The sequence below is a fragment of the Diaphorina citri genome, unplaced genomic scaffold, assembly GCF_000475195.1.
Source record: "Diaphorina citri unplaced genomic scaffold, Diaci psyllid genome assembly version 1.1 scaffold1255, whole genome shotgun sequence".
Classification (NCBI taxonomy): Eukaryota; Metazoa; Arthropoda; class Insecta; order Hemiptera; family Psyllidae; genus Diaphorina; species Diaphorina citri.
In genome coordinates this window covers 1-20873 of record NW_007378684.1, presented here as the reverse complement: position 1 = coordinate 20873, position 20873 = coordinate 1, and the positions used below count along the sequence as shown (strand labels likewise).

Sequence of the window (20873 nt, the reverse complement as noted above, 5' to 3'; positions counted from 1 at the left end):
AAAGTTGCCGAGTCTTCAATCAAGCATTTGACAACGCCTGTGTGTCCTTACACGAACCATACAACCCAACGGTTAGAATGGACCTTCACAAAGTTGCCGAGTCTTCAATCCAGCATTTGACAACGCCTGTGTATCTTTACACGAACCCTTTCAGCAGGTTTCTTTCCACTTTCGTAGATCAGATTCTTCTTTCTTTACATTTTGGAGTTACATGTGATCCCCATTAAATCATCGTCGAATAGAGATGGACAAGAAAACAAGGCACGGGATATGAAAACGGGAGGGAGGGAGGGAAGAAAGAAAGGGAGAGGGGAGGCAAGAGGAGGAAAAGAAGCTCAATAGGTAGACAATCAAGTACAATACGAAGCTTCGTATAGGGAGAGAGATAGAGACGGACGTACAATCACCAACCGCTTTTTTGGGATACGTTCAGTTGAACGAACGAATTGAGGTCCAAGTTTCGACTGGACGATTTTGCTTTTGGTCAAAAATGTGACCCATTTTCCGTAATATCTTTTGAATGGTTTAATTGATTTTAACATAATGATGGTAGACTCTGTAACTCTGTGAATTTCCATTTGAAATAAGAAATGATGAAATTTTATTTGATTTTGATGAAACTTGGCAAAAAATTCGAGTAGATAGATACCAGAAAAAGTACATTTGCCTATCAAAATTAAGGCCCCGCAAGGACCATTTGTCTGACTATGTAGGTATTGATTTTCTCTAACCACGATCGAATAAACTACGGGCTAAAAAATTCCCGGAGGGACGGGCCCAGCTTGTTCCTGTCTTGTCCTCCTTTTCTCTCCAATTTCGGGATGATGAGACCCCGGTTGTTACAGTTCCCTCCATTTATTTTTATTATTATTTTATTGAAAAAGGTAAAATCTAGAGCTCACTCCGCTTATTCACTTACCTGAGTACATGACTCAATATGAACATTATTATGGTCTCGCCATGTTGCCACACGTAGCAGTATCTGTATCAATGACTCTAACCACAATATTAAACAAATTAGGTAGGTACATAGGTACTGATCGAATAAACTACGGGCTAAAAAATTCCCGGAGGGACGGGCCCAGCTTGTTACTGTCTTGTCCTCCTTTTCTCTCCAATTTCGGATTTCGGGACGATGAGACCCCGGTTGTTACAGTTCCCTCCATTTATTTTCATTATTATTTTATTGAAAAAGGTAAAACCTAGAGCTCACTCCGCTTATTCACTTACCTGAGTACATGACTCAATATGAACATATGGTCTCGCCATGTTGCCACACGTAGCAGTATCTGTATCAATGTCTGGTCTATTCACTTACTTTGATCTAGGAACTCCTCATCTGTTATATAGCGACGTTGAAACCCGAACAATACCGAAATGGCAGACTTGAGATGAAACACAGCCTCGTGTAACTCCGGAGATAGGGCGTTAGGGAACCCCTGCTCCATCTTCCAAGTTTAAACTTCTGGTCTTATAACGGGTCCCTCGCAGCCTCAGGGACACTGCCCGTATTATCACAATTTCAACCTTGGTTTTTATCCACCCTGATAACTGGCTGACACACTTGTTCCATACTATGATTTGTCTAATAATTATGAACTTTGTTCACAATGTTGAACACCAAAAGGACATTGCTCACTCGGTTTTTGGCTCAACCTGGTTCTTCGGGAACCTGTAGGAGTCCTTCATCTGGTCTATTCACTTACCTGAGTACATGACTCAATATGAACATATGGTCTCGCCATGTTGCCACACGTAGCAGTATCTGTATCAATGACTCTAACCACTGTCTGGTTTGATCTAGGAACTCCTCATCTGTTATATAGCGACGTTGAAACCCGAACAATACCGAAATGGCAGACTTGAGATGAAACACAGCCTCGTGTAACTCCGGAGATAGGGCACTTATTTTCACCAGAGAGAAACACCACAGAGTAATGGTTTTAATCAGAACAAAGAAAGTACCTACCTATTTTGTAAAGTAGTGCATAAAAAAGAAACATCTCCAGAAAACAACATCACATTAGGGAACCCCTGCTCCATCTTCCAAGTTTAAACTTCTGGTCTTATAACAGGTCCCTCACAGCCTCAGGGACACTGCCCGTATTATCGCTATTTCAACCTTGGTTTTTATCCACCCTGATAACTGGCTGACACACTTGTTCCATACTATGATTTGTCTAATAATTATGAACTTTGTTCACCAAAACGACATTGCTCACTCGGTTTTTGGCTCAACCTGGTTCTTTATAGCGGAGAATTGCTCACGAATAGTACACAGGAAGTCTTCGATCTGAAATACAGAATTCATTGTTAAGTAAAATTTAAAAAACAAAGTGAGGTCTACCTAGAAAAAACTACTGGAAAGCCACACGTAGCAGTATCTGTATGAATGTCTACCCTTGTTTGAAAGATCTCCTCAAGTTTCTATAGACTGAGCTAGAAGTCTTTACTTTTTAGTGTTTTACTTATTACTTACTTACTGAGTACTCTCACCCAAAACAAGTGACTAAGGAAAAAAAAATCGAATCTTATTTTCACCAGAGAGAAACACCACAGAGTAATGGTTTTAATCAGAACAAAGAAAGTACCTACCTATTTTGTAAAGTAGTACCTATCTAGATAAGTATAGTAATGCAGTTGCATACACACATGAAATACTTTTAGCATGCTATTACCTACATCTTCCTCGGACATACCTAATGTTCTTGTTTGACTTTAGGATGATAAATAAAACACCAAACCACATGAATTCATAGCGGAGAATTGCTCACGAATAGTACACAGGAAGTCTTCGATCTGAAATACAGAATTCATTGTTAAGTAAAATTTAAAAAACAAAGCGAGGTCTACCTAGAAAAAACTACTGGAAAGGTCCCCTAACCTTGTTTGAAAGATCTACTCAAGTTTCTATAGACTGAGCTTAGAGGTCTTTACTTTTTAGTGTCTAAAATATATACAGCCCCTTGTGTTGTACTTATACTCTGCTGATGTAACAATGGAGCCAAGGCACTTAAAGACAAGTTAAAAACACCGTTATCTGATAAGGAGATGGGAACAAAAGTTTCCCAGTCTATCTGGTCCTGGCATAAGCAAGGGACATTATTTTGAGATTTGGGACTTTTACTGATATATATTAGTTTCTTGAGTACATAATTACCTTCAAATTCCTTTTTTCCATGATTCATTCTTCTTTATGGAGCAACTTTCAAAGAAAACTTTAGGGTATCTTCTTGAACTTTTCTTGTGCTTTTAGCTTTTATCAACTTTTCGTTTGACTTCTTTCTTCTTTTTCTTTTGTTTTGTTTTTTTCTTTATCAATCAAAAAGGCAGGTACACACTTTACTATCCACCTGTGTTGTGGCGTTGAGGAATTGCTCTCTACTCTGGACAGGGCTTGTAATGACGCTGAGTAGCGTGAGGACATGGTTCATGTGCACGAGGCTCTGTATTGTGTTGTGCGGTATGGAGGGGGCCTGAATGTATTGCACTGCCCATGAGTGAATACCGGATGGACATCTGAAAATTAACATGGATGAGGCTCCATTCGGTTCGGTTCTGTTCGATATCGATTCTTTTTTGGTTCATTTTTCATTTACAATATTTAATTATTTACATCAGAGTTTCATTTGGACAGAAATGGGCCCACAACGAGCCAAATGAAATTCGTAAATCTAACCCTGAAATAGGACCGCTAGACGATTTCCAAGTTTGATGTAACCCAAACTATAATTAGGGAACAAAAGTCCTTTAACTGCCAGCTTGGAAGCTATCCTGAACAGATTAGGTTTGGTCTGGGAACGGCTGCCTTTTAGCCCGTCCTTCCTTTATTATTACTATAGTAATAAAAAAAGGTATAGTGGACGGGCTATTGTATTCGCTTCGGTGTCGTCTGTCACTCTGTCTATCTCCATAGAAGGACTTATCCAAACTTGGTCGACCTATGTATCAAATTAAAGGTCTTTTTACTAGGAACACGAAAATGGTGGTGCAAATTTTGTCCAGAGAACAAAAAAAAAAAAAAATGTTTTTTGGTGGATTTTTTTCACATTTTCTCACACAAATTTGTCGCGACGACCTATGAACTTGATTCACTTACCTGAGCACATGACTCAATATGAACATAATTATGGTCTCGCCATGTTGCCACACGTAGCAGTATCTGTATCAATGTCTGCTCTATTCACTTACCTGAGCACACACTATCACTCTCTCTCTCTCTCTCTCCTGTCTTTGCAACCTCTGTTACACTTGGTTATTTACCTATGATGTATTTCTAGCTATTCTTGAATCTACGAGACAACAAGTTACAGTGAATGCCAAATTAGTGAAGCCAAGTGCCAAGACAGCCAGGGGAGTGGCAGTAATACATTTGGTAACTAACGACCACAATCTGTTACTAAACCACATACAATTTTTATTTTAATAATAATAATAATAATAGAATGAATGAAAGGAAAAGAGCAGAGTATCTATTCCACTTTACAAGAATAAGAAAATACAGGTCATGAATTTCATTGTATAGATATTTTTTTTACATTATTCTAGGTTTTGTAAAGCATTGCATGGTGCTTTAAGACATGGAAACTTATGTTAACATAAAAAAACGTGCTGCTCACAATATCGAGTATGTTTTTTTTTTCAGGGCATCATTATTTGATTTTTCTTAAAATAACAACAGATCAATTAAAAACAGCCCGCACCATTTTCGCATCCCAAACCTCTTGCCCTCTTCCTTGTACCTCTGATCCTCATGCTTATTGTTCTAATGATTGAGATTTGACATTTAGTTCTCAACCAACCCAAAACTTGAGCATAGCTCCGGTTCCATTTCATACATAATCTGTCCGCAGTTCTTTTCAGGAAGCTCATATATTCAGTTGTGTTAATTTAATTACTTTGGTTGTGTTGTATTAATTACTTTGGACAGACTCTGACACTTGTTTTTTTCAAATGTACACTAGGGTGGGGCTCCAATTTTGTTTTCTTCCATGGTAGATTTTGCTGTTTCAATATTTTTTTGTTTTTGTGCGCGAGTAAAGGGACTTTTCAGTCTCATTCTGGCTGTATAAACAGGGCATATCTATTCTATTTTAGCATATCAGACCATTTACATGAATAATAATCAGGGAGCGGATTATATGCACGAAAAAATGGTCTAAATTTGCATGTAATATGCACACGCAAAAAATGGCCCAAATATGCACGAAACCTGCCGGGTGTGCAGGGTACCTTGGTTATGAGAACAATAGAGAGTAGTTGTGTTAATTACTTTGGACATACTCTGACACTTGTTTTTTTCAAATGTACACTAGGGTGGGGCTCCAATCTTGTTTCCGTCCTTGGTAGATTTTGCTGCTTTAATCTATTTTCAGACCATTTTCATGAATAATAATAGTGCCCCTTTATACTGCTTGTGTTCGAATAATTTAATTACTTTGGTTGTGTTGTATTAATTACTTTGGACAGACTCTGACACTTGTTTTTTTCAAATGTACACTAGGGTTGGGCTCCCAATCTTGTTTCCGTCCTTGGTAGATTTTGCTGCTTTAATCTATTTTTAGACCATTTTCATGAATAATAATTAATAGTGCCCCTTTATACTGCTTGTGTTCGAACAGGAATAGAAAGTCCGTTTACACAAGCACTAGGCTAGTACTATGTATTATTGTTTTGACCACTACACCACCGAGGTAATGGTACTTGACCTGACACACTTCCAATGTCATTCAGGTATACAACTCAAATGAGCTTTTCTTCTAAACCCATTTTTTCTTCTTTTTCTTTCAGCAGAAACCTTGCTTTTAAATTATTTATTCTCAACTCCAGAAAACCCATTTTTTTTTACCTTGCTTTAGATTTAGAATTCATTCATAAATTCATTGTTGTTCTTTACCAACCTTAGACTTTAATCTACTTCAAATGACTCGCTATTGTGTCGATTAACTTTTCACCTGTGCTATTCTAATAAACAACTCTCCACGGGGGTGTGTCAATCAAGGCTGAGATTTACATTTAGCAAGTAGTTCCATTGATTTACATTTTCATTTAGCAAGTTCCCTTAATTTGTCAATAATAAACTAACAACACAATAATGAGATAATGATTTAAACGTATATATACTCATAATCAAAGTTAAGAAATGTGATTAGGTTGGGATTAAGGATAAGTGCTTCGACTGGCATATTAATCTTTCATAGTATTTGTACAAGACATGAGTTACACATCGAAAATAATTACAAGAATTGCAATTATTAGATATATCAACATTATATCACACTTTGTACCAAGTTAACAACCTAGCTAGTAATTTCGCCATTACATCATCAATGTGAGAAGTATAAGGCGACTGGCATATTAATCTTTCATAGTATTTGTACAAGACATGAGTTACACATCGAAAATAATTACAAGAATTGCAATTATTAGATATAACATCAACATTATATCACACTTTGTAACAAGTTAACAACCTAGCTAGTAATTTCGCCATTACATCATCAATGTGAGAAGTATAAGCTGCTCTTCAATTGAATCAATCAACAATTAAACCTCATAGGTACCACACTTGCAATTTACTTTATCCTGAGCTGAGAGCAATTATAAGAAGCCATACAAAATAGATAGCGTATACAGGGTGATCATCAACCTTCTGGCCTAGTGGTCAAGGCACTCGCCTGGTAAACAGGAGGGCGAGGGTTCAAACATAGCCAGGGCATGGAACTTAAATAAACAAATATCACACTTGCAATTTACGTTATCCTGAGCGGTGAGCAATTATAAGATTAGAAGCCATACAAATAGATAGCGTATACAGGGTGATCATCAACATTCTGATGTAGTGGTCAATACCCAATGACCACCCCGTAGTATGCCACTCATCAGATGGATGAGAAAAAAAAAGATCAGTATTTCACCGCCCTTTTTATTTCATAGCAATGAAACAACTGCTGCATTAAACCCGAGGGTGATCATCAACATTCTGATGTAGTGGTCAATACCCAATGACCACCCCGTAGTATGCCACTCATCAGATGGATGAGAAAAAAAAAAGATCAGTATTTCACCGCCCTTTTTATTTCATAGCAATGAAACAACTGCTGCATTAAACCCGTGTGGTCTATATCGTAGCATGCCACTCATCAGATGGGCGAGAAGAAACACAAATCAAAATACTTCCCATTTAGGTGGTAAGATCAACACAAGAACGTCAGAAAGTAACCCGTTGAAATAAAATTAGCCTAAATCACAATAATCATAAAATAATACCTAACTATACAAAAACAGTAAAATAATTAATCCAATCTAATGTCTAATAAATGCACTGAAATTGTATCTAATGAATTCAATACAATGAAATTGTTTTCTGGTGGGAAAAACCTCGAATTATAATGAAGAAATTACAAAAATTAGCATTCACTGAAGTGCAAAATAATTATGCTTTTTATATCACTAAGTTCCTGCTGTTCCTGATCGTAGCATGCCACTCATCAGATGGGCGAGAAGAAACACAAATCAAAATACTTCCCATTTAGGTGGTAAGATCAACACAAGAACGTCGGAAAGTAACCCGTTGAAATAAAATTAGGTAGCCTACATTATACAAAAACTGTAAAATAATTATTCTTTTCTTCTTTTCTTCCCCTCCAAAGGAAGATATGAAAATACCGTTTCGGTACTGCATTGCATTACTTCTAGGCTAAAATAATTAATCTAATGTCTATTAAATGCACTGAAATTATTCTGGTGGGAAAAACCTCGAACTATGTAGAAGAAATTACAAATTAGCATTCACTGAAGTGCAAAAATTTACATTTTATATCACTAAGTTCCTGCTGTTCCTACATTCTTCTTAAGCGCGGATTTTAGCACGGTTCCGGACACACGCTGTGATTCAAGATTAGCCGTTAAACCAAATGGTTTAATTTAATCCGTGTGAGAGATTGTGGGAGCACTGGACGAGCTGGGAATTGGGTTCCTCACACGTCCTATCAAAATGTGTCTTTAATGGTTTAATTCCTATTAAACTCTTGTAGTTGAAGTTAGTCTAGTTACACTGAGAAAAAAACTAAATCCGCCCCGGGCGGGAATCGAACCCGCGGCCTAGCGCTTACAAGGCAGACGCACTACCAACTAAGCTAACTAGGCTGGCCAACTTATTGTTTGATTACAAATTTTCATCAGTAAATGGTTTCTTCAATTTAAATTGATCCCAAGGGCAAGGAAAACCTAAACCCTCTGTCCTCCTTCTCTCTTCGCTCTCGGGACGAAGGGAATTCCGTTGTTACACTTCCCTCTAAAGAACTTTTAGTCATAACTAATAGCCTTTATTTGTACAGTAAAATATTGACAATAAACTCTTCAAATAATAACTAAATAGTACTTTTAGTAATACCTATCCCAAACTCGGTACTTGTGCAGAAGTCACGTCCGTGGAATATTGCTACCAAAGGAACTGGTACAAACGAGCAGTGACCCTGGTTATTATAGATGATAGCCTATACTCTGGAGAAAACATTGAAATCAATCGAAATCTTAACAATGAGAAAAAAGAAGAGCCTACTACAAGTACAGAAGGTGCTATAAAATCAGATGAGATCAAAGATGGCAAAACTAGAGAAAGTGGCTCAAGTGAAAAAAGCAGAAGTCACAGCTCTGAGAAACGCCCAAGCCACTCGGATAGGTTTGATCATAAAAGAGGTAAGTCTAAAGATTATTCCTAATAGGTAATCTACTCTTGAGAATTATTTGATGTCTGAAACTCATCTTTTACTTTCTTTAATGTTAATTAAATGTCATTGACAAATTCATATACCTGGGATCAACCGTGAACTAAGAGGGAGACTTGGATTGTGAGATAGCACATCATGTGACTGCGGCATGGATGAACTGGAAGATAATCAAAGTTAAGTAAGAGGAAAGTTGGCATTCTTTTCAGGAGAATATTTCTGTTTTCTCTGTCAATGTAGAAATATAAAGGGTGTCACAATAAGAACGCAAGATTTGAAAGGGTCATAACTTTGTTATGTGTTGTTTTATCTTGCCCAATCTTCGACAGATTTATTGTAAACATATCAAAATTAGTCATCATGGAGTCTAAAACTGTTCCACAACGCCTTATCATAATAAAATCGACACATCATCACTTTGGCGCGAGCATTTTCATAGTCGTAATCATGTCATTTTCCGTTTTTAGTCCGTCCTTCCTTTATTATAATAAAAGGTATAGTGGACGGATGTAGAAATATAAAGGGTGTCCCAATAAGAACGCAAGATTTGAAAGGGTCATAACTTTGTTATGTGTTGTTTTATCTTGCCCAATCTTCGACAGATTGATTGTAAACATATCAAAATTAGTCATCATGGAGTCTAAAACTGTTCCACAACGCGTTATCATAATAAAATCAACACATCATCACTTTTGCACGAGCATTTTCATAGTTGTAATCATGTCATTTTCCGTTTTTCTGACAAGAAATGGCCTCCATGATCATGTAATTTTACCCCCCTAATGTAAACATATCAAAATTAGTCATCATGGAGTCTAAAACTGTTCCACAACGCGTTATCATAATAAAATCAACACATCATCACTTTTGCGCGAGCATTTTCCTAGTCATAATCATGTCATTTTCCGTTTTTCTGACAAGAAATGGCCTCCATGATCATGTAATTTTACCCCCCCTAGAGGAACAGATGGTGCATAGTTGTTGCTTGTTTGATCCTCAGGAGCAAAGATGTTCTCTGAAGTTGAAGTGTCTTCAGTATTCAGCTCCCCTGTGGAATAATTAATCAAAGTTAAGTTAGAGGAAAGTTGGCATTCTTTTCAGGAGAATATTTCTGTTTTCTCTGTCAATGTAGAAATATAAAGGGTGTCCCAATAAGAACGCAACATTTGAAAGGGTCATAACTTTGTTATGTGTTGTTTTATCTTGCCCAATCTTTGACAGATTGATTGTAAACATATCAAAATTAGTCATCATGGAGTCTAAAACTGTTCCACAACGCGTTATCATAATAAAATCGACATCACTTTTGATAAAAATCTTACCAAAAGCAGGTGCAGATGCAAGGAAAGATCCAGTCTGTTCTGAGGTGTTATTTTCCTTTTTTATATTAAAGATGCATCAATGAGATACAGTCCAGGAACCAGGTATACAAAGAGCTGTGGGCATCCTAGATAAAAATCTTACCAAAAGCAGGTACAGATGCAAGGAAAGATCCAGTCTGTTCTGAGGTGTTATTTTCCTTGTTTATTCCCCCCCTAGACTATTTATTGTGAGGGCATCTAAAGTCACAGGTTTACACCAACAAACCCACAAGCTTTGAACCATTGAAAGGTGAAATTTAAAGATGCATCAATGAGATACAGTCCAGGGACCAGGTATACAAAGAGCTGTGGGCATCCTAGATAAAAATCTTACCAAAAGCAGGTGCAGATGCAAGGAAAGATCGAGTCTGTTCTGAGGTGTTATTTTCCTTGTTTATTACTTCTGGTGTCACTTCTGTCCCTTGTACAGAATCAATGCAGTCCACAGCCAATTCCTCTGTCTCTTCTAATGCATTCCTTAGTGAATCCATCACCTCCTGATTATCCATATGAGGAATAACATAATCCTTGAGAGTTTCACTGAAACTGTCCACTGATGTTGTTGACAAGAGCCTCTGTTTGTTCCGTTTCTTCATTGCCAGTTCTTTAGTCAGGTTGATCATTTCATATGGATCTTCATTCTTCATATAATCTGTCATGTCGTCATCATCCACTATGAGAGAACTCTCACTGTTATGTCTTGTATCATCCTCATCAGATTTGTCCAATGAGAAATGTTTGAGTTTTTCATCAACAATATTTTCCATCTCATCTGTCAAGTCTGTATTTTGATTTGTTTTGCTCGAGTCTACAGCTTTGTCATTCATGTCTTCAGCTCTTACATTTTCAATATCAATAAAATTATTGGATTCATTAGCACAATGTGGGGTGATATTATCTTTATTGTCTGTCAGTTTACTATTAGATTGGTTTCTATTTGCCTGCTCACTGTCTCCTGATGATTTGTTTTGCTCGAGTCTACAGCTTTGTCATTCATGTCTTCAGCTCTTACATTTTTGATATCAATAAAATTATTGGATTCATTAGTACAATGTGGAGTGATATTATCTTTATTGTCTAACAGTTTACTATTAGATTTGTTTCTATTTGCCTGCGCACTGTCTCCTGATGCAATGTCACAATTATGTTTGATTTGTTTTGCTCGAGTCTACAGCTTTGTCATTCATGTCTTCAGCTCTTACATTTTTGATATCAATAAAATTATTGGATTCATTAGCACAATGTGGAGTGATATTATCTTTATTGTCTATTAGTTTACTATTAGATTTGTTTCTATTTGCCTGCTCACTGTCTCCTGATGCAATGTCACAATTATGTCTACTCTTTTCACTGGGCATGTGTTCATTTTCATTCATCTCATTTTCATTCATTGGTGAAGGAGAAAAGATCAACTGCAAATATTCATTGGAGTTGGTTAGTTTCAACTTCATGTCTGATTTGGAAATAGTTGGATGAGATTTTTCATTGATTGTTGTCTCCCCAGGATCAATAGAAGGCTGAGAAATTGTCTGGGCTACATCTCTTGATGAATTCATGTCAGTTGAACTTTGAACATGGTCCTCATTAGATAGACTGATAATCAATAGAAGGCTGAGAAATTGTCTGGGCTACATCTCTTGATGAATTCATGTCAGTTGAACTTTGAACATGGTCCTCATTAGATAGATTGATAGGATTACTTGAGAGGCTGGCCTTGTTTAAATCTTTATCCTTCATATCTAAGGGGAAGATTGCACTTTCCCTATTATAGGATTACTTGAGAGGCTGGCCTTGTTTAAATCTTTATCCTTCATATCTAAGGGGAAGATTGCACTTTCCCTATCCATCTGTTTATTAGTTTTGTTTGTTATGAATATGTTGGATGGGTTATTTTGATCAGTAATAGTGGGTCCATTGGTAAAAGCAACATCACTGCTGGAAGCTGATAATTCTTTGTCACCAGAGTCATCAGTCAGCAATGACACTAAGCTTTGATCATTTCCTTGAATAGCATTCCCAGGTATTGTAATCAACTCATTACTAGGATTTCCTTCTCCCTGATCACTCAGGAAATTCTCAGTACAACTAGAGCTCAAATGAAATTCATTGAATGCATCATTCAGATCACTGCTGGAAGCTGATAATTCTTTGTCAGCAGAGTCATCAGTCAGCAATGACACTAAGCTTTGATCATTTCCTTGAATAGCATTCTCAGATGTTGTAATCAACTCATTACTAGGATTTCCTTCTCCCCGATCACTCAGGAAATTCTCAGAACAACTAGAGCTCAAATGAAATTCATTGAATGCATCATTCAAAGCTTTTTCCACATTTTCAACACACTCTGACCGTTTATATGAATTTTCAATCACAGTTCCATGGTTTGAAGATCCTGGGATTTCAATACAATTTGTTCTATTATCTGCCTGGAAAAAAGAAAATATAATAATTGTGAATTTATAACAGAACTATCATACTATGATTTGTCTAATAATCATGAACTTTGTTCACAATGTTGAACACCAAAAGGACATTGCTCACTCAGTTTTTGGCTCAACCTGGTTCTTCGGGAACCTGTAGGAGTCCTTCTACTGAGTTTTACAAATCTCTTATTTTCACCAGAGAGAAACACCACAGAGTAATGGTTTTAATCAGAACAAAGAAAGTACCTACCTATTTTGTAAAGTAGTACCTACTACCTACCTAGGTAAGTATAGTCATTGCATACACACATGAAATACTTTTAGCATGCTATTACCTACATCTTCCTCGGCCATACCTAATGTTCTTGTTTGACTTTAGGATGATATCTGGAGGTTGTGGGTTTGAATCCTGGTTGGAGTTGAACTTTTTCAGTAGCCTCCTTATCCTAGTGGGTATCACACTAGACTTGGTTTGTCGGAGGTCCTGGGTTTGTTTGCGGGCAGGGTCAATGTTTTTTCGGATCTGTGTTTGGAGTTCAGGGTGCCCTTAGTGTCATGAGGACAATTGTGTAGCTACTTTACGAGTAGTTGACTATCGACCAGTGGTGATATCCACGAAAGATGTGAAAAGGCTCTGCTTTACCACGAGTAAAATTCATGATTTGGATGATTTTCTTTTCTACTTTTCCTTGTGGTTCCTCATTTTCAGATTTTTCAGAAGCTCTACAAAAGGAAAAGTACGAGCACAACCGAATGTTGGCGGAAAAGCGCGACGAACATTTGATGAAAGAGAAAGCTTTGTATGAAGATCTACATTTGTTGCAAAGTCAACGAGCCAAACTATTGAAACAACATGATCCTCATAACAACAAGATCGTCAAAGAAAATGAAAAACTACAGGTTAGTATTACCATTGGTTTGATAGATTTAAATGTAGGTACATCCATGAACCCTAAACTGTCGAGCTGTGTTCTTTCTTGAAAAGAGAAAGCTTTGTATGAAGATCTACATTTGTTGCAAAGTCAACGAGCCAAACTATTGAAACAACATGATCCTCATAACAACAAGATAGTCAAAGAAAATGAAAAACTACAGGTTAGTATTGCCATTGGTTTAATAGATTTAAATGTAGGTACATGTACATCCATGAACCCTAAACTATCGAGCTGTGTTCTTTCTTGATGATCCTCATAACAACAAGATAGTCAAAGAAAATGAAAAACTACAGGTTAGTATTGCCATTGGTTTAATAGATTTAAATGTAGGTACATCCATGAACCCTAAACTGTCGAGCTCTATTCTTTCTTGAACCCTAGTCGTGAAGGATTTGAAACTTAAAGGAGTTCCTTGAAAAAGTCCAAAACTATGTCGTTTTCATTTAACAGAACCTTTCTTGATCCCTAGTCGTGAAGGAGTTCCTTGAAAAAGTCCAAAGCTATGTCGTTTTCATTTAACAGAAGAGTATTTTCATGCAAACTTAAATGTTCAATGCTTTACAAAAAAGTATTTGTATTGTAATGTTGAATGTTTTATTTCACAGGATGATTAGGATGATAAATAAAACACCAAACCACATTAATTTTCTTCTGTTGTAACAATGGAGCCAAGGCACTTAAAGACAAGTTAAAAACACTGTTATCTGATAAGGAGATGGGAACAAAAGTTTCCCAGTCTATCTAGTCCTGACAAGCAAGGGACATTATTTTGAGATTTGGGACTTTTACTGACTAATTGTAACAATGGAGCCAAGGCACTTAAAGACAAGTTAAAAACACCGTTATCTGATAAGGAGATGGGAACAAAAGTTTCCCAGTCTATCTAGTCCTGGCATAAGCAAGGGACATTATTTTGAGATTTGGGACTTTTACTAATACACAGGATGAAATCCGGAAGAAGATGGAAGCTACAAAGAGTGCCATACAAATGTTGACTGATATTATTGGAGATCATATGCAGTATACGATACCTCAGGTAAGTGAACTAAGTACATCTACTTACACCAGAAAGTGATCAGCACATATCTTAAACGAATGAGAAAAGTAAGAACAGAAAGATGTGAGTATGAGCAGGATACATGCTTTCCCAAACAACAATTACCACAATGATAAGAACAATTAAATATTCAAAAATTTCATTAATTTTGGTGTCTACACATACCCGATCTACCATCTAGGTACCTATATCACACCCTCAGAACTACCTATGTATATGGTGATATGTTGAAAACACCAACTTTAGGGAAATCACAATTGAAAGTTTGATGTTTTTTCACCATTGCTATCTCAGGAATGGTAAGTCGTAGAGCTATAATTCCTAGACCAGTCAAAAGATCTCATTTCTCTTGGTAAGAGAAGGTAATGAAAGGAAAATCAAGTTTTTTTGACATATTATACCCATTAGTTCCATTACCGATTTTATCAAACTACCATTATGTTCAAGACTTTTGCAGACACGTGACTAGCGTGAGTATCTTGCAATTATTATAGGTAACTGGATAACTACTCATAATCATTATACCAAGACTCATATGGTCCGACTCCTATGTCATGTATGATAGAAAACAGAACATTGACATGGCATCTGTCAAAAGATTTATTTTCTACAACTTTTCAGGTATTTTAATCCAAAATAATGTCGTATAGGATGTATTACATACTAAGGGTGGTAAAATAACGCTTTCTATCAAAAAATTTGGTCAAATTGGATCTAAAGGGGTCCAAACATACATAAAACTGGAAATTATACCAACCTCAGGACTGGTCCCAAAATCCCAGGATTGGCAATTTTTAATCCCGGGATCCAGAATTAAAATCCAATCCCAGGATTGGATTCCCTAGTCTGGAGTTTTGTGTGATCAGAGAATGAATCTTAGAATGAAGGGGAAAATCTACAGAACCATCGTTGGGCCAGCCATGATGTATGGCTCAGAAACTTGGCCAGTGAAAAAGAACCTTGAAAGAAGACTGGAGGTGGCAGAAATGAGGATGTTAAGGTGGATCTGTGGAGTGACGAGACTGGACAGGATAAGAAATGAGATAATAAGGAGCAAAATCAAAGTGACGGAAATTTCAAAGAAAATACAAGAAAGAAGGCTGCAGTGGTACGGACATGTTCAGAGACGAGAGGAGAACTACATAGGAAAGAAAATTGCAAGACTAGAAGTGAAAGGCAAGCGAGGGAGAGGTAGACCAAAGAAGAAATGGGAAAATTGTATATGTAAATGAAGATCTGTGTGAGAAGGGGCTGTCTGGAAATGAGGTGCATAACAGAACGGACTGGAAGAGACTGACGCGAAATGCCGACCCCATTTGAGTGGGATAAGGCAAAGAAGAAGAAGAAGAAGAATAATGTTGGTTAAAAAGTTATTTGAAATTTTCAGGAGTAAAAGGTACCTGAGGAGACCTGCAACACAGAGACCTCATGTAGAGGACATGGAAACTGAGGGAGATGAGAAGGAGAGAGAAGAGGAAGAGAATAACATTTCCACACAGGTAAGATGAAGATAGAGAATCTGAGGAGATAGAGAACTCATGTAGAGGACATGGAAACTGAGGGAGATGAGAAGGAGAGAGAATAACACTTCCACACAGGGAAGATAAAACTCAATGAGAAAAACAATAGAAAAATAGAAAGTAACAAAGAATGAGAAAAACAATAAAAACTCAAAGAAAAAATGGATATTTTTGTTTGATAAGTGTGAGAACATCAATCCAGTAGCAGTAGTCGTCAGCAAAGCCATCAGCGCTATCAAAGACAACTACAACTGGATAAGTTCAACAGGTTCCGACGTAGCGTGTCTGTTGAGCCGAGTGCATATCGGTCACAACAGAAGAGTTTCATTCAGAAGTCAGGCACGGTAGCAAACTATGGATCCCGGTATTCAAATCAGAGGAAGCAGAGAAGGAGAGAGGGTGGTGCATGGGGGGAGACAAGACATCCCGTGCCTGGTAGAGGAAAGCGAGGAGGATATCAGGGTCGAAGAGGAAATAGGAGACGTCAGAACATGAGGGTAAGGGACCAGTCTTCTTGGTTCATTCCCTACTTTTTTTAAAATTATTATTATTATTATTATTATTTTTACCAAAATTAAAACATTTTGACAAAACAATCTCAATGTCTATTGTCTACTTTTCAGAATATGATGAACCGTGATCATGAAGATGATGATGCCATGGACTTGGAAATGCCACCGCCTCCAAATCAACACTTCCGTCACAATATTCACAACAAGAAGGTAACACCCGTGTTTGAACTTTCTAATTAATTTATTTTGGTTAAAGGCTTCTTATTTGACCAAATTAGCCAAAATAGTAATGAAAAAATTGAACTCATAGAACCTTTTTTCCTCCCCTCAGGGAGAATTTACCTTCCACATCCTAAGTAGAAGACTGATACATAAATGTGAATAGTTAAGTTATTTTTTTCTTTTATGCTTACCCTGTTAAACATATCTCTTTTCTTCTGTTCTCAGGGCTTCAAGTCATCATTCAACCCTCGCCCTCCTCTTCTTCCTCTACCTCTCCCTCCCTGTCCCCCTCCCTCCATGATGATGCTACCTCCCCCCGCACCTCCTGTGTATGATATGCCGCCTCCTCCTCCTCCCCCTCCTCTATCTCATCAGGATAATACTTCCTCTTCCTCCTCATCTTCAGGTAAGAACTTCTTTATCTGGAGGTTGTGGGTTTGAATCCTGGTTAGAGTTGAACTTTTTCAGTAGCCTCCTTATCCTAGTGGGTATCACACTAGACTTGGTTGCCGGAGGTCCTGGGTTTGTTTGCGGGCAGGGTCAAAGTTTTTTCAGCTCTGTGCTTGGAGTTCAGGGTGCACTTAGTGTCATGAGGACAGCTGTGTAGCTACTTTAGTTGACTATCGACCAGTGGTGATATCCACGAAAGATGTATTGAACTTTTTCAGTAGCCTCCTTATCCTAGTGGGTATCACACTAGACTTGGTTGCCGGAGGTCCTGGGTTTGTTTGCGGGCAGGGTCCAAGTTTTTTCGGATCTGTACTTGGAGTTCAGGATGCACTTAGTGTCATGAGGACAATTGTGTAGCTACTTTAGTTGACTATCGACCAGTGGTGATATCCACGAAAGATGTGAAAAGGCTCTGCTTTACCATGAGTAAAATTCATGATTTGGATGATTTTCTGGATTTTCTTTTCTACTTTTCCTTGTGGTTCCTCATTTTCAGAAGCTCTACAAAAGGAAAAGTACGAGCACAACCGAATGTTGGCGGAAAAGCGCGACGAACATTTGATGAAAGAGAAAGCTTTGTATGAAGATCTACATTTGTTGCAAAGTCAACGAGCCAAACTATTGAAACAACATGATCCTCATAACAACAAGATAGTCAAAGAAAATGAAAAACTACAGGTTAGTATTACCATTGGTTTGATAGATTTAAATGTAGGTACATCCATGAACCCTAAACTGTCGAGCTGTGTTCTTTCTTGAACCCTAGTCGTGAAGGAGTTCCTTGAAAAAGTCCAAAGCTATGTCGTTTTCATTTAACAGAAGAGTATTTTCATGCAAACTTAAATGTTCAATGCTTTACAAAAAAGTATTTGTATTGTAATGTTGAATGTTTTATTTCACAGGATGAAATCCGGAAGAAGATGGAAGCTACAAAGAGTGCCATACAAATGTTGACTGATATTATTGGAGATCATATGCAGTATACAATACCTCAGGTAAGTGAACTAAGTACATCTACTTACACCAGAAAGTGATCGGCACATATCTTAAACTACTGAGAAAAGTAAGAACAGAAAGATGTGAGTATGAACAGGATGACCCATGCCATACCTTCTTTGGGTGTCAGAGATTCAACGAAGCAAGGCAGGAATGCTACAGGAGGATAGGAAGAGAATTGAGTCCGGATAATGTAATTGAGGAAATCTTGAAGTGTCGTGAAAATTGGGAAATATATGTGGGGATGATCAGGAAAATAATAAGGATTAAGGAGGCCTGGCTGGGGGACGTTAAACAGGGAGTAGACCAGCTTAGTCTGGCTGGGGGACTATAAACAGTGAGTATACCAGCCTGAATTTCCTTTGCTAAAGAAATAGCAAAGGTTGAGTGCGAAGGGCATCTCGTAAAATTCTGTAGCCGAAACCAAATGTCAGCCCTAAAGCGATCACCTTAGGGCTGATTGAGAGGCTGACGAAAAACGCCGACCCCGTGTGTACACGGGAAAAGGCGAAGAAAAAGAAGGAGGAGGAGGCAGACGGTAGATTAAGAGCACAACAATAATAAAAGAGAATGAAAAGCACCGCACTTGAAGTAATGAAGATATTACCTAACCTAACCTAACCTAACCTAGACATTCCTAAACTTAGGAAAAACATTCCTTTGGGAAATATATGTGGGGATGATCAGGAAAATAATAAGGATTAAGGAGGCCTGGCTGGGGGACGTTAAACAGGGAGTAGACCAGCTTGGTCTGGCTGGGGGACTATAAACAGTGAGTATACCAGCCTGAATTTCCTTTGCTAAAGAAATAGCAAAGGTTGAGTGCGAAGGGCATCTCCTCGTAAAATTCTGTAGCCGAAACCAAATGTCAGCCCCAAAGCGATCACCTTAGGGCTGATTGAGGGCTGACGAAAAACGCCGACCCCGTCTGTACACGGGAAAAGGCGAAGAAAAAGAAGAAGAAGGAGGAGGCAGACGGTAGATTAAGAGCACAACAATAATAAAAGAGAATGAAAAGCACCGCACTTGAAGTAATGTCTTCGTTTCCGAGTGCTGTTATAGCTAAAAAAGAAAAACTTACACCTCTTTGTACCGTGAACCCACACCCTCTTGTTTATCAGGCGAGCATCTTGACCACTACACCACTGAGGCAGAAATTGTGACTACCATTTTGATAGAGAGAACTGTAGCAACGGATGTCTTATCGTCCCAAACTCGAGAAAAGGGCAGGATAGGCAAGAGCCAGCCGCTGTTTAACATAGAGGTTGCCCAGGGCAAGAATTGAGCTTGCGAGCTAGCTAGCCCTTAACACCTCTTTGTACCGTGAACCCACACCCTCTTGTTTATCAGGCGAGCATCTTGACCACTACACCACTGAGGCAGAAATTGTGACTACTATTTTGATAGAGAGAACTGTAGCAACGGATGTCTTATCGTCCCAAACTCGAGAAAAGGGCAGGATAGGCAAAAGCCAGCCGCTGTTTAATATAGAGTTTGTCCAGGGCAAGAATTGTATTGAGCTTGCGAGGAGCTAGCCCTTGCAAGGCAGACGCACTACGTTCCAAGCTAACTAGGTTGTATTTTTTACTAGGATTATCTTTTTTATTTATTTTTATTAGCTCTAAGATCCTATATATTTTGTACATTATTTGCCAATCAAGAAATTAAAATGACAATATTCTATTTGATGTGTTTCCCGCAGGTATCTCGCCGAGTGTCAGCAGGATCTCCCGAGCACAAGTCAGACTCGAGTGAGTCTAGTGAAGATGATGATGAGTCTCATTCCAGCTCAGATACAGCAAGCGAGGCCCCCCCTAGCCCCCCTAACATGCCGCCACCATCCCCCGACCGCCCTAAACGCAAACCATACCTCATCAGCCGCAATAGAAACATATTCGTACGACGCAGGGATATTACGACAAGAGATAGAAGGAAGATAGACACCACCGCATACATACAGACTGCAGGGCAAGCAGTGCTCAAGTCACAGCAACAGGAAACATTGGAAGAGAAGGTAACATATTGAGTGAAAATTTCACAGTTTTCTGATAAACCAAACCATTTCAAGACAAAATATTGGGGGACATAGACAAAATATAGACAAAATATGTTTTTAAACTCTGCTCGTCTATTCAAATATGTGTTTATTTTTAAACGAATTTCCTGTTAGTTTGATTACATTAAACATTGGAAGAGAAGGTAACATATTGAGTGAAAATTTCACAGTTTTCTGATAAACCAAACCATTTCAAGACAAAATATTGGGGGACCAAGGGAAGAGTCTTGAAATGCAAGTTTATGTTTTTAAACTCTGCTTGTCTATTCAAATAGGTATGTGTTTATTTTTAAACGAATTTCCTGTTAGTTTGATTACATTTTTTGTGTCCCCTATCTATTTTCAGAGTCAGAAGATGGAGCAGAAGCTACACCATTGTGATGACACAGACAGTGAGGACATCTTTCCACTAGCATCTTCAGTGGAGAACAAATCCACTAAACGTACTATGGAGGAAGATATTGAGGACATCTTCAATCTGAGGAGACCTGCAACACAGAGACCTCATGTAGAGGACATGGAAACTGAGGGAGATGAGAAGGAGAGAGAAGAGGAAGAGAATAACACTTCCACACAGGTAAGATAAAGATAGAGAATCTGAGGAGACAGAGA

At 38.0% G+C, this 20873-nt stretch overlaps 3 protein-coding genes across 3 annotated transcripts; 1 reads left to right on the top strand and 2 right to left on the bottom strand.

The window, feature by feature from the left end:
• Nucleotides 1-8906: 8906 nt before the first annotated feature.
• Nucleotides 8907-11044, bottom strand: LOC113469841. The gene is made up of 3 exons (XM_026827824.1): nucleotides 10425-11044; nucleotides 9680-9777; nucleotides 8907-8957 (listed from the first exon to the last, which is right to left on the bottom strand). The coding sequence occupies exons 1-3, from the start codon at nucleotides 10915-10917 to the stop codon at nucleotides 8907-8909; spliced, it is 642 nt and encodes a 213-aa protein (XP_026683625.1). The 5' UTR covers nucleotides 10918-11044.
• A 188-nt stretch (nucleotides 11045-11232) lies between these two features.
• On the bottom strand, nucleotides 11233-12867 carry LOC113469840 (putative uncharacterized protein DDB_G0289963). The gene is made up of 4 exons (XM_026827823.1): nucleotides 12853-12867; nucleotides 12371-12516; nucleotides 11861-12175; nucleotides 11233-11689 (listed from the first exon to the last, which is right to left on the bottom strand). The coding sequence occupies exons 1-4, from the start codon at nucleotides 12865-12867 to the stop codon at nucleotides 11233-11235; spliced, it is 933 nt and encodes a 310-aa protein (XP_026683624.1).
• Nucleotides 12868-12893: 26 nt separating this feature from the next.
• LOC103514996 lies at nucleotides 12894-20838 on the top strand (the record flags this gene model as incomplete). Its single annotated transcript, XM_026827820.1, has 12 exons — nucleotides 12894-12909; nucleotides 13223-13413; nucleotides 13501-13608; nucleotides 14392-14484; nucleotides 15351-15696; nucleotides 16215-16522; nucleotides 16649-16747; nucleotides 16985-17165; nucleotides 17706-17887; nucleotides 18112-18204; nucleotides 19908-20219; nucleotides 20608-20838. Coding segments are annotated over exons 1-12 (2160 nt in total), but the record flags the coding sequence as incomplete, so codon positions are not given.
• Between the last annotated feature and the right edge of the window lie 35 nt (nucleotides 20839-20873).